The sequence below is a fragment of the Carlito syrichta genome, unplaced genomic scaffold (genome assembly GCF_000164805.1).
Source record: "Carlito syrichta isolate Samal-C Ts95f unplaced genomic scaffold, Tarsius_syrichta-2.0.1 Scaffold285058, whole genome shotgun sequence".
NCBI lineage: Eukaryota > Metazoa > Chordata > Mammalia > Primates > Tarsiidae > Carlito > Carlito syrichta.
Window position 1 is genome coordinate 47,818 of NW_007229154.1, and position 14,377 is coordinate 62,194.

General features: G+C 44.1%; 1 protein-coding gene across 1 annotated transcript in view; it reads left to right on the plus strand.

Annotated features, from left to right (window-relative positions):
- ARHGAP31 (Rho GTPase activating protein 31) overlaps nt 1-14,377 on the plus strand; it is a 94,569-nt gene that overhangs the window by 24,197 nt on the left and 55,995 nt on the right. Inside the window, exons 3-4 of the mRNA XM_021709787.1 lie at nt 9,872-9,974; nt 13,080-13,224. Of these exons, the coding sequence (XP_021565462.1) occupies nt 9,872-9,974; nt 13,080-13,224 (248 nt within the window). The remainder of the gene's footprint in view (nt 1-9,871; nt 9,975-13,079; nt 13,225-14,377) is intronic.

The following is a 14,377-nucleotide window of genomic DNA, read 5'->3' on the forward strand; positions in this document are numbered from 1 at the left end:
TCGGTCGAGGCTGTGGTGGCCGGGAGCAGCCACTGCACTCCAGTCTGGGTGACAGAGTGAGATGCCAACTCAAAAAAAAAAAAAAAAGAAAGGTCTACTTTCCACAGACAGAACTAGCAGGCCTACACTCTAGATGAGCGTGGCACCTTAGCCCCTGAGCCCTGGCTTAAATCCTCTCCCCTGGATATGTTGCAATCAGGTGGACGTGACTGCCGTGACTTCTGTGTTGACCACTTGTGGATGTCTTAGAGACCCTGAGGGAGGTCCTGGTCACCAGGGACTGAGTATACAATGGATCAATACTGGTCATGCTTAAGAAGTCTGGGTTTCTAAAAAAGACAAATTACAATAGGCCGGTACCAGTCATGCTTAAGGAGTCTGTGTTTCTGAAAAGACAAAGTCGGCAAAGTTAATCTTTACCTAGATTATGTATTTCTCCAGGACACAGCCTCTACTTTCTCATCATTGTGTGAAGGTTTAGGAACAAAATAAAAAACGGATTTCTCCAGGACATAGCTTCTACTTTCTCATCATTGTGTCAGGGTTTAAGAACAAAATTTTTAAAATGGCTTCCCACTCTTGGTCTATCCTTTCAGGAAGGATGCCAACAATGTAAATCAGAAGCTTTTCTCCTGATACCAAAAGCATAAACAACAAAAGAAAAAAATAGATCATTTGGACATCATTAAAACGTAAAACTTCTGTGCTTTAAGGAACATGACCAAGAAAGTGAAAAGGCAACCCACAGCCTAGAATAAAATATTTACCAATGATGTATCTGATACAGCTTGAGTGTTCAGATATATAAAGAACTCTTGACTGGGCACGGTGGCTCACGCCTGTAATCCTAGCACTTTGGGAGGCGGAGGCAAGAGGACTGCCTGAGCCCAAGGGTTCAGGCTAGGCTGGGCAACATGGTAAGACCTCATCTCTACAATAAATCAAAAAATTAGCCAGACGTGGTGGTGTACGCCTATAGTTACAGCTACCTAGAAAGCTGAAGTGGAAGGATCACCTGAGCCCAGCAGGTCAAGGTTGCGGTAACCGTGATCGTGCCACTGTGCTCCAGCCTGGGTGACAGAGTGAGAGTCCAATTCAAAAAATAAAAACAAGATAAAACTCAACAACAACAAAACCACCCAACTAAAAATGGACAAATGAGCCAGGCTCGGTGGCTCAGCCTGTAATCCCGCGCCTTTGGGAGGCTGAGGTGAGCAGATTGCCTGAGCCCGCGGGTTCAAGACCCGCCTGGGCAGCGAGACCTCATCTCCACAATAAATCAAAAATTCAGCCGGGCGTGGTAGTGCGTGCCTGTAATTCCGGCTACTCGGAAGGCTGAGGCGGAAGGATCGCCGGAGCCCAGCAGGTCGAGGCTGCGGTGGCTGGGAGCGGCCACTGCACTCCAGTCTGGGCGACAGAGTGAGACTCCAACTCAAAAAAATAAATAAATAAATAAATAAATAAATAAAAATGGACAAATGATTCAAATAGACATTAATTCAAAAGAGATCTATAAATGGCCAATGAGCACTTGAAAAAATGTTCAACTTCATTAGTTATCAGGGAAATGAGAATCAAAACCATGATGACTGTCACTACATACCTCCTAGGAAGAAAGATAGACAATAACAAGTGTTGACAAGGATATGGAGAAATTGTAACTGTCATACATTGCTAGTAAAAATGTAAAATGTCACAGCTGTTGTGAAAAAACAGTTTGGTAGCTCCTCAAAAGTTAAACAGAGTCACCAGATGACCCAGCCATTCCACTCCTGGATGCATATCCAACAGAATTAAAAACAAATGTCCATGCAAAAACTGGTACCTGAAGGTTCATGGCAGCACTTGTTCTAATAGCCAAAAAGTAGAAACAACTTAAATTTTCATTAACTGATGAATGGATACACAGAATGAAGAATTCATTTGGAATATTATCCAGCCATACAAAATAAATGAAATACTGACACATGCTATAACATGGAGGGACCTTGAAAACATTATACTAAGTGAAAAAAGCCCTCCACAAAGACCACATATTTTCAGACTTAATTTATATGAAATGTCTAGAACAGGCAAACTCATAGAAAGTTGATTTGTGGTCTGGCGCAGTGGCTCAAGCCTGTAATCTCAGCACTTTGGGAGGCCGAGGTGAGAGGATTGCCCGAAGCTACGGATTCGAGAACAGCCTGGACAACTTGGCAGACCTCATCTCTACAATAAAAATTTAAAAATTAACCGGGCATGGTGGTGCGCACCTGTAGTTCCGGCTACTTGGAAGGCTGAGGCAGAAGGATCACCTGAGCCCAGCAGGTCAATTCTGGGGTGGCCGTGAGTGTGTCACTGCACTCCAGCCTGGGCGACAGAGACTCCAACTTGGGGGGAAAAAAAAGAAGGATGATTTGTGGCTGCTAGGGACTGGGAGAGAGGAGAGTGTGTGGTAACTAATAGTGGATATGGGTTTTTTTTTTTTTGAGTTGGACTCTCACTCTGCAGCCCAGGCTGCAGTGCAATGGCACGCTCACGACCACCCCGCGTCGACCTGCTGGGCTCCAGCGATCCTTCTGCCTCAGCCTTCCAAGTAGCCAGAACTATAGGTGCGTGCTACCATGCCCAGCTAATTTTTGATTTATTGTCGAGACAAGGTTTTGACAAGTTGCCTGGGCTGGTCTTGAACCGCAGGCTCAGGCAATCCACTCGTCTCCACCTCTCAAAGTGCTGGGATTACAGGCTGAGCCACAGAGCCCGGCCAGGTTTCTTTTTTGAGTGATGAAAATGTTCTGTAATTAGACAGTGTGGTGGTTGCTCAACTTGTACACTTAAAAGGGGGAATTTTTTGGCATTTGAATTATATCCCAATTTTTTAAAAAAGGCTTAAAATAAAAATAAACTTTTTTTCCAAGGAGGACAAGCCAAAGCCCCAACATATTTAAACAGTTTTCCCTTAGAAAATTAGAAAGCAATTACTTTGGGGTTTTTTGGTTTGTTTGTTTGTTTTTAAGAACAGAAAACATTATCAAATACATGCCGTAGATTTTCGATATTTCTTTTAGTCCAAATTAGGCCAGGAGGAAGAGAGTAGAAAGAAGTTAAAACAGAGAGGGAAGGAGACTCAGAGGGAAAATTGAGGGCACAGTGACCTCCAGGCAGGGAGATCCTTGCAGGGGATGAGGGGGGCATGGAACAGAAGAAATTGAGTCGAAGAGCAGGGGCTCACAGAGAAGTCACTGGAGCTGTTGTGACAGCTCTTAGATTGGGGGGGTGGGGCACCTAGTGAGTGCTGTACTGACAGCCCAGAAAAACAGGGAAGCAGTTTATTTATTTATTTATTTATTATTTAATTTTTTTTGAGTTGGAGTCTCACTCTGTCGCCCAGACTGGAGTGCAGTGGCATGCTCCCGGCCACCGCAGCCTCGACCTGCTGGGCTGGGCTCAGGCGATCCTTCCGCCTCAGCCTTCCAAGTAGCCGGAACAGAAGCAGTTTAAATTTTTACTGCATCTCTTGGGAAAATGCTGAAGAGGGAGCTCATTTATTGCACAGCAGAACTGTTTAAAGTCCCCCCTTCTCTCCTGTATGCCCCGCAATAGATTCTCACAGTGTTTCTTCCTGTGCAGCATCTTGTCTCCCTCGTTATTTTACCCTCCCCCCAAAAGTATCATTATTCTTCCTCCGCCAGCGGCCTGTCTGTTACCTGAAACAAGATAATAACGACGCATCCACCATGCCCAAAAGTTTCCTTGGGCCACTTTGCAGTCCTGCCCGCCTGCCTCTCTCCCGCTTTCCCTTACTGTGAGTTTGTACTCTAGAGTTTTATATAAACGGAATCATATAGTATGTAGTCTTTCAGAGTCTGGCTTCTATCACCAAGCTTAGTGTCTGAGCTGTATCCACAGACTTTATTGCTTCTTGTGATTGCTGGGTAGTATTTTGCTGTCTGTACGCACTACTCAACTTTACTTTGAAGGGCAGGAATGCAGGACCCAGAGAGGGGATGAAAACTGACCAACAAAATCAACCTTAACAAAATCCAGAATGGGGACAGGAGAGTGCCTATTTCCTAAAACACAAATGTCATTTGCACTATGAAAGAATGCGACCGCCATGACCACATAAATGACCAAATAAAACTGTGCAGAGACTGTATGTCTGTCTCTAGATCTGATCAGGTCCCAGGCACACAGGGATCTGAGACAGCTTAGCGGAGTTATGACTTTCGAAGGGGGACTCAGAGAAATGCTCGCCTTCTGGCTTTTTTCTACATGAAAAAAAAAAACCCCTTGAAGGGGTTAGGAACTGAGGAACGTGCCTCCACATTATGTAAAAATGTAAAATGTTTTTAGTTGTACCAGGTAAGATCAAATGAAACAAAAGTCTTCATAATGTTTTATCAACTATAAAACAGATCAAAGGCAAGATTTTCCATCAGAAACCACCTCAAGATGTATTTTATGCACAGATTAAAATTTAACTTTGAAGATCGCTGATCCAGGAAAAGCAAAACAAAGCCAAAAGGGGGGTGGGGGGGTGGGTTAGAGAGCCATCCGTGAAACAATTTCAAGAAGCTATAATAGTGTATCATAATCAGCAACTATGTGTACCTCTGTAGGAGGAGACTCAAAGTTCTTTGGGCCCAGGATAAGTCCCACAGAACAAGCTCTGTGACTCTGACCTCGAGTGTCACTCCTTCCCATGCCTAGATTGACAATGGAAGCTTTCTTTCCATCTGTAACTACTCAGCTATTTTGATCAAGTTTCTACCTCGTCCAGAATCCTGGGATGTCCCCAATCTGGTTGGACCCCAGTGATAACAGTCTTAAGGATTCTGATGCTTTGAGACTAAGCTCTTCATAGCCCCTGACCCTTGCTACCCTCAGTGTGGGCTGCAGATTGGCAATATCCACAGACCTGGGAATTTGTTAGAAATGCAAATTCTCGACACTTCCTCCACCCCCTTCTCTACTGAATTGGAATATGCATCTTAAGAGACCCCGGGTGATTAGTACTCACATTAAAGTATATGAAGCTGTGGTCTAGACTATAGTTCTTCAACTTTTATGTGCATCAGAATTGTCTGGAAGCTATGGCTGTTGCAGGAGCTGATTCAGGGACCACAATCTGAGAACCAGTGTCTAGAGTTAGATGATGACACAGAGATTGAATCCCTTCCCATTACTGAGTAATAATGATGGAGAATTCCTGCACCTTCCAGCTCAGACCAAGATGAGAATCCAGGGATAGCTCCACAGGGATTGGGACCATGCCCTCTTCCCTTGGGTTGTTTTAATATTGCCTACAGCTAAAACAGGGCCCTGAAGGAGAGGTTCTAGGTCATCCATGGCAAAGCCAGAATAAATTCATGGCAGAAGCTCCGTCTGGGAATGTTCTTTCCCTACCTTTAAAACAAACAGATCCTGAAGTTCTGCAGCTGAGAGCTATGGTATGGGAGGTCCCGATCTGAGATCTGGCTGGGACAGGTTGGTGACTCTGCACTGCCCCTTTTATAGAGTGTTCTTTATAAAGGACCTTTGCGTCCAAGGATTTTGTCTTTGAGTCCTCCTTGTGAATGCTCAGAGTTCTTTTTTGTTTTTGTTTGTTTGTTTGAATTGGAGTCTTACTCTGTCACCCAGGCTGAAGTGCCATGGCACGCTTACAGCCACCCCAGCGTCGACCTGCTGGCCTCCAGCAATCCTTCTGCCTCAGTCTTCCAAGTAGCCAGAACTACAGGCGCACACTACCACGCCCGGCTAATTTTTTGGTTTATTGTAGAGACAAGGTCTCGCCAATTTGCCCGGGCTGGTCTCGAACCTGGGCTCAGGCAATCCACTCCCCCCAACCTCCTAAAGTGCTGGGATTACAGGTTGAGCCACTGAGCCCCGGCTTTTTTTTTTTTGAGTTGGAGTCTCACTCTGTCGCCCAGGCTGGAGTGCAGTGACACACTCACAGCCACTCCAACTTCGACTTGCTGGACTCTGGTAATACTTCCACTTCAGCCTTCCAAGTAGCCCGAACTACAGGCACGAGCTACCTCGCCTGCTAATTTTTTGATTTATTTTGGAGACTAGGTCTCACCATGTTGCTCAGGCTGGTCTCGAACCTGTGGGCTCAGGCAATCTTCTCACCTGTGTCTCCCAAAGTGCTGGGATTACAGGCTTGAGCCACCATGCCCAACAATGCTCAGAGTTCTTCAGTCAACTTGTGCCCAGCACAGCACAACAGCCATGCACCTCGAAACAGATTCAAAGAGCAGAACACCAGGAGGGCCAAGCACAACTCTCAGATGTAACCTGCAAGCCACGCTGTTGGATCCTACTGCCTTTGTGCTACAAAGATACACCTAGGTGCACAGGAAAGAGACCCCCATGGAAGCAAACTTACTCTCAAATAGAAAGAATTACTTAAGAAGAACACAACAGCCATTCTAGTGGAGATGAATGTCAACCAGTGTGAGGCTGGTCTGCCACCCCAAGTGTCCACTGGATAAGAGGAGGCAAGATCTGTTTTCACCAAGAAAAACAAGCCTTAAGTTAATAGCACAGATAAGTTACAAGTAGAAATAGTAACTGTTATTGTGGAATGCATATTCCATGTCAGGGTCTGTGCTAAATGTTTGTCAGGGTCTGTGCTAAATGTTTGCAGGTATTACTCAGTCCTAACTATGAGATGAATATCACTATTACCCTCATTTTTCAGATGTGGAAACGGATAAACAGAATCATTGTATATTTTGTTTAAGATTAGAGGCAGTTTGATGTCCAAACTTGCATGTGGCATTTACAGCTAGGTATGGTGGGGAAATAATTGACTGTTATATTGCATAACAGGAATTTTAAAATATGCGTGTGGGCTGGGCGTGGTGGCTCACACCTATAATCCCAGCATTTTGGGAGGCTGAGGTGAGAGGATTGCCTGAGCCCACAGGTTCGAGACCAGCCTGGACAACTTGGTGAGAACCCATCTCTACAATAAATCAAAAAATTAGCCAGGCATGGTGGCGTGTGCCTGTAGTTCCAGCTCCTTGGAAGGCTGAGACGGAAGGATCGCCTGAGCCCAGCAGGTCGAGGCTGCGGTGGCCAGGAGCGTGCCACTGCCCTGCAGCCTGGATGACAGAGTGAGACTCCTACTCAACAACAACAAAAAATGTGTGTGTGTATGTGTGTCCTTTTAAGCACTGAAACTCTTGTGTATCAGTTTGTATGAGGATGGGAAACAAAATCTCACCAAGAACTCAATTTTATAAAACAGATCTAATCGTACCTCTTCTGGTTGAAGATGGGCAGAGGCTCTACACCCCTGTCCACTCCCACAGCACTTCCACCACACCCTACCCTCACCCTGCGTTCACTCATAGAAGGTGGTTCCACCTCTGTGGTCTCTGGCCTCAATATTTCCAATCCCACATTCACTCCCTGACCTCTTCCCATCTGGATCAACTGAGAAGATTCTCCCCAGTTCCAGTCATGGAGCACAAGGGCAAGCATGAGTGTGCTGGGGAGAAGGGCTCTGGGCATGCAGTCTTTGAGAGACGGCAAAATATTTCAAGTATGATGTACTTTATCAAGTCCCTGAAATTACAGTTAATAAAGGCAACAAGGGGAGGGATTGCATAGAAAGTGTCATAATAGAGAATTCAGGTAGAATTCTCTGTTGAGCCTGATTGCCTGGTGTCTACCCACACAAAGATCCATTCTAACTTGGCATTGTGTGTAGGCATGAGCATGAACAATAAGCATTAATGAATTAGCAATTGATATAATCTGCAGCATTAATGGCTTGGGTGTGTGTTGAGGGCATGCTCACAATGCTGACTTGAGCATTAATTCACGGAAGTTCCACATCACCTCTGTGCCCCAGGAGCCACCGAAGACTTCAGAGTCTGAGGCGTGAATTGTTCCATATCCAGCCACCTTTCTCAGCACTGTCACAGGATGGGGGGACCCTCAGGTGAATCTGTCCAGGGACCAAAGTAGCAAGTGACTTTCCACTCTCTTTGCACCACCCCAAAGGCCTTGCATCTTCCCTTCTTGGTCACTAGGTTGTCTGGACTGCTCCAGGGCAGCCTGAAGGAGAGAATAGCACAGCTAGACCCTTCTACCAGGGCACTGAACCTCTGGAGTAATAAGAATTCAAGAAGCCATGTTGGTTCCTTCTATGTGGTCCATGAAATCAGTGACTCATTTGACCCATTTGTTGGTTGTGGGGATGTCTCTCGCCTTTAAAAAAAATGAACACTTTGACCTTTAAATCACCTTTAACATTCTACATTTTAGCAAACTTTCTTTCTTTGCAATTTTCTTTTTCCTTTGCAATTTTTTAAAAACATTTTTTGAAACCGGGCTCGGTGGCTCAGCCTGTAATCCCACGCCTTGGGAGGCTGAGGTGAGTGGATTGCCTGAGCCCGCAGGTTCGAGACCCACCCGGGCAACTTGGTGAGACCTCATCTCTACAATAAATCAAAAAATTAGCTGGATGTGGTAGCACGTGCCTGTAGTTCCAGCTACTTGGAAGGCTGAGGCAGAAGGATCCCCGGAGCCCAGCAGGTCGTGGCTGCGGTGGTCGGGAGTGGCCACTGCTCTCCAGTCTGGGCGACAGAGTGAGACTCCAATTCAAAAAAACCCAAAAAACAAAAAAACTTTTTTGAGTCGGGGTCTTGCTCTCTCACTCAGGCTAGAGTGCAGTGGCACGATCACAGCTCACTGCAACCTCGACCTTCTGGGCTCAAGTAATCCTCCTGCCTCCTGAGTAGCTAGAACTACAGATGCATGCCTCCACGGCCAGTTGATTTTTTGATTTTTCTGTAAAGACAAGGTCTCATTATGTTGCCTAGGTTGGTCTTAAACTCCTGGGCTCAAGCAGTCCTCTTGCCTTGGCCTCCCAAAATGCTGGGATTACAGATGTGATCTACTGTGCCTGGCCATAATTTTTTTTTTTTTTGAGTTGAAGTCTCACTCTGTTGCCCAGACTGGAGTGCAGTGGCACGCTCCTGGCCACCACAGCCCCGACCTACTGGGCTCTGGTGATCCTTCCGCTCAGCCTTCCAAGTAGCTGGAACTACAGCCGCGCGCTACCATGCCTGGCTAATTTTTTGATTTATTGTAGAGGTAAGGTCTCGCCAAGTTGCCCAGGCAGGTCTCGAACCCGTGGGCCCAGGCAATCCACTCACCTCGGCCTCCCAAAGCGCGGGATTATAGGCTGAGCCACCGAGCCTGGCCCATAATTATTTTTTTAATTCACAATGTATATTCAATGTTGTGTCTTTTTTTTCCTATCTACTTATATTGTAAGTGTTTTCCCATGTATTAATTGTTCTTCATAAGCAACAGGTAATCATGAGTGTGTTAAGTAAATTAACTTGTGTCTTGATGTGTTTATATGTAGAATAGGTCATTGGTTCTCCAGTTTCTGCATGCGTCAGTCACCCAGAAGGCTTGCTAAAAACACAGATGGCTGGGCCCCAGAATTTCTGATCTAGTAGGTCTGGAGTGGGACCTAAGGATTTGCATTGCCAAGTTCCCAGGAGATTCTGATGTTGATCAGGGGACCACGCTTGGAGAGCCAGTGAAATCAGGAGACTGAGCTGTGGGCTATTCAAGGTCACTGTTGGTCTAAAAATCTAAATATTTGCATATTTTTCAAATTCTTAAAAAAAAAACTCTTAAAACACACGAGGTTTTAACACTTTAACAAAACCCTATGAGCTTTTGAAATACCAAAAGAACATCACCTACCACTTACAATTAATTGTTTCCACTTGTAGCTCACATGAGTTTTGTACTTATTTCTCTTTGAAGTTACCTGGATTTTTAAAAGGCTGTCTTTAAAGGGCAGTCAGGTGTACATCTAATGCCTTCTTGTTTCTTTTTTTCCTTTACATAGTTCCATATGTATTGAAGAGCTGCGCAGAATTTATCGAGACTCATGGTATTGTGGATGGAATCTATCGGCTTTCAGGAGTCACCTCAAACATACAGCGGCTGAGGTGAGCTGAAAAAATAGTCCCAGTGGAATTCTCGCATGATCTTTCCTGTCCATGCCTCTGTCCACACATGTCAGGAATATTAAAAACCTGAAGGGATTGAGGGAAAGGTAGCAGGGACGAAGATCTGTTTTCAGATGCCCAACTGTTCCTTAATCTAATCAGGAAGCTCTCTAGCCTGATGTAATTCTTTCCAACAAAAGTTCCTAGGACTTTTAATCTGTTTCTTTGTCCTGCTGTAGATTTATTCTTCTTAGGTCTATTTCATTTAACTCAAATGATGTAAGTTACAAGTTAGGAAAATGTAACTTATTATTGTTCACTTGCCTACCCAAAGCTCAATAAGATTAGGTTCCGGTTACACAGTGTTCAGAACTCTGAGATCGAAGTGAGTTTTTGTGTTGGCACACACTCAACATTGGATATTTTATTTGTTGAGAAATCAGAAGGCCGTATGATTATGCATTTCTCTAATTGACACTGGCTTTTTAAAAATTACTGAAGATGAACTATTTTCTTTCTTTCTTTTTTTTTTTTTTGAGTTGGAGTCTCACTCTGTCACCCAGGCTAGAGTGCAGTGGCATGCTCATGGATACCGCAGCCTCAAGCTGCTGGGCTCATGCGATCCTTCTGCTTCAGCCTTCCAAGGAGCTGGAACTCCAGGTGTGAACCACCATGCCCAGCTAATTTTTATTTTATTTTATTTTATTGTAGAGATGAGGTCTCGTCATGTTGTCCAGGCTGGTCTTGAACCCGTGGGATTAGGCAGTCCTCTCGCCTCTGCTTCCCAAAGTGCTGGGATTACAGGTGTGAGCCACCATGCCTGGCGAACTATTTTTAATTCTATGGATTTATCCTAAATATTTGGAAGAAATTTCTATCCCATTAGATTAAGAGGGCACAATCCTTTAAACAAAACACAGAAATGGTGTGTGTGCTATACATATGATGGTATATAGACTATATAAATATAAAATATCTATAGATACTTTTCTCTGACTAAGATGATAGGTTTATATATTTTACATGTTGTTCTTTAACACCAAAATAACATAATTTAATGTTATTTTTATTACAACATTTTATTATTACATACATTTATTATATGTTCTTTAGTTCTAAATATAGACTTTAAAAAGTAAAAAACTTTTAATGAAGTTAATATGTAAAATGTAATAGATTGTGCAGGTAATTCCATTTTCGTATTCTTCCCCTGTCTCTTTGGTTTCTGCTCCTCCTCTGCAAATCTCAATTGTAATTAAATTATACCAAAGGAATAAAAACATCCCTTTTTGCTCCTAATGAAGTGATGTCATTTTAAAAATTTCGGTTTTTTTTTTAAGGCATGGATCTTAATCAACCTATGTGTTTACATAATTTCACTAATATATTAGTGTGCCCTTAGTCAGCGTTTCAACAGCAAATACTTCTTAATGGTTTACTCTTCATTCTGAAACATACTACACAGTAGTTAGTATCCTGGAACGACACTTGGGTGGTGGCCAATTCTTTCTCATTTAAGGAATGACCATAGCCTTTTGGGAAAGGAAATTTTTGGCTAAATAAATGAATAAGCCCTAGACTGTTCTTGTTCTGCTGTCTTAAAAACACACATGCCTGTGAATTCTTGAGACATGGCATACTTCTCTTTTCAGTTCCCCTCAGGTTCTGACAGCATCAGGGATTTCCCTCCCTTTATTAAAGGGGCAGACCCAGAGGACGGGAGAACGGGCAGTGAGCTATTTCGAAAATGCTGGTTCTGAGAGTCCTGCTGACTTTGTCACCACTTGGCTGACCAAATTAATACTCTTGAGAAACCTGACTTTTATGTTAGAGCTCAATTTGTCATTTTTATACAAATTTTTAACTTTTAAGTACATGACATTTGAGGCAGTGTATTCATGTAATCTTTTTAGGAAATACTTTCTTTTTTTGAGTTGGAGTCTCACTCTGTCGCCCAGACTGGAGTGCAGCGGCCGCTCCCGGCCACCGCAGCCTCGACCTGCTGGGCTCCGGCGATCCTTCCGCCTCAGCCTTCCAAGTAGCTGGAACTACAGGCGCGCGCTACCACGCCCAGCTAATTTTTGATTTATTGTAGAGATGAGGTCTCACCAAGTTGCCCAGGCGGGTCTCGAACCCGCGGGCTCAGACAATTCACTCACCTCGGCCTCCCAAAGCGCGGGATTACAGGCTGAGCCACAGAGCCCGGTCAATACTTTCTTTTTTTGTGAGCTAGGGTCTCACTCTGTCACCCAGGCTGGAGTGCAGTGGCACGCTCATGGCTACCGCAGCCTCGACCTCCTGGGCTCAGGTGATCCTTCCACTTCAGCCTTCCAAGTAGCACCATCACACCCAGTTAATTTTTTGATTTATTGTAGAGACGAGATCTCAGGTTGGTCTGAAACCCCTAGGCTCAGGCAGTCCTCTCGCTTCTGCCTCTCAAAGTGTTGGAATTACAGGCATGAGCCACTGCGCCCAGCAGGAAATATTTTCTAATTGGAAACCAGGCCTAGAATCAGATGATGTTCCCAGACATCCCACTATAGATTGTTTAAGAAGGTATTTATAAACTCATCTATCCTGCAAGAGTCATCACCAGGCAACCTAGAAGGTTTCATTGAGCATCAAAGAGATAATCAACTAAAGTTCGCTCGAGTCTCCAGATAAAACAAGTTTGTTGACATGGATATATGGAAATGAGTGATAACAGTCTGACCTACCCTGGTTTTAGTTTCTCTGTAAGAAAGGGAAGGTCATATTTAACAATATCTGGAAAACCTGAAATCTTCATAGGTCTTTTTTGGGCAATTTTTTTCATATTCCCCTAATGTTGATAGCCAAAACTGCAGACCTCATGCCATGGGAAATCCATTTGTAAATGAGCATTGTCTTTCTAATCACAGCAGATTTTGCAAGGAAGAGCTAGGCCTAAAGTAGAAGACTTCCCGTGACTTCTTTATGCCTGGAGTAGAAGGTCTTTTTCAATCAAGGTCAAAATATAGCCAGATCAGCAGTTTAGGGTCTTTTTTACCCCTAAGCAGCCAAGCAGCTGCTGACATGGAACACATGTTCCCTGGGATTGTTATGTCTCCGTCTGTGTTGTTTCAGGCAAGAGTTTGGCTCGGATCAATGTCCAGATCTGACAAGGGAAGTGTACCTCCAGGACATCCACTGTGTGGCCTCACTCTGCAAGCTCTACTTTAGGGAGCTGCCCAACCCCCTTCTGACTTACGAGCTGTATGAGAAATTCACGGTGAGTGTTTGGATTTCCATTATGGTTACTGGGTGGGACGCCTGGATGGGCCAAGGAGAGTTTCAGCACTAAAATAACAATATTAATACTCACCAGATGGTTGACATTATCTTAGCATTGTGATGGAAGAAGGATGATATGGTGGGGAAAGTAGGGTAGTGAAACTGCTAAATTTTTCTTTCTTGAATTTTCAGAATCGTGTTGTTTGTTTTAAAAACTGGGTTGAATTATCTCCATGTTTATTCAACTGAATGTGCCTTATTGTAGAGGCAGGAAACTGAGAACCAGAGACATAAAGTGGCTAGCCCAGGGTCACCTAGTAGAGGCAAGATGGGAACCTGAGACTCCTGATGCTACACCCAGTGCTAGTTCTTTTGTTAAATCAGGCTGTTCTTTCTGTGTTCCTTTTAGGGGTTGGAGAAAGAGACGGGTGGGTAGAGAAGAGAGAGGGAACAAACAAAAGTCAAGAGAGAGGTCAAAAAACTGAGATGAGAAAAGAATCTGAGAAAAGCAGCCAAGAGGGAGTGCAGGATGGGTCAGTTAATTGGGTTGGTGGGAGGAGGGATGGGCAAGAACAGAACGCCTAAACAGCAGCTGTATGGTCACCAAATAGGGCACCCATGGGAAAATAGAAAGGAGGATCCATGCTTAAAGAATGTCTGTAGAGACAGCACTGAAAATAGGGCTTGAACCGTGGTCATGCAGGTAGAGATGTAGAGAAGGCGGAGAGTTGGCTTTAACCAGCGTTAAAGGTTCAGCTGGAAAAGAGGGTTGAGGAAGATGAGTGTATGTCAGGGGGTGATGGAAATAACTAGCCATGGAAATTAGTGTGGGGAAGAAAGGAAATGAGGGCATAAGGCAGCTGAGTAACAATGAAAAGCCAATCAAGAGATTATTCATCCCAGTGAGGTCAATGGAGTGTTGGAGTAGGGAGATTGCAGTTATTGGTAAGGACCAGGTCTAGGCTTTAGCGGCAGGAAAGGAATCTGTCTCATGGCTCCTGTAATAAATATATTTTGTACATATGAAAGGTTCTTCAACTTGGAACATCTAGGAATAAATGAATACTACTTCATAAAAATTGGACTTAGGCCATTAAAAATATCTTTAAGAGTTTTAAGTGATACTGGGAAATACTCAAATGATAGTTGAA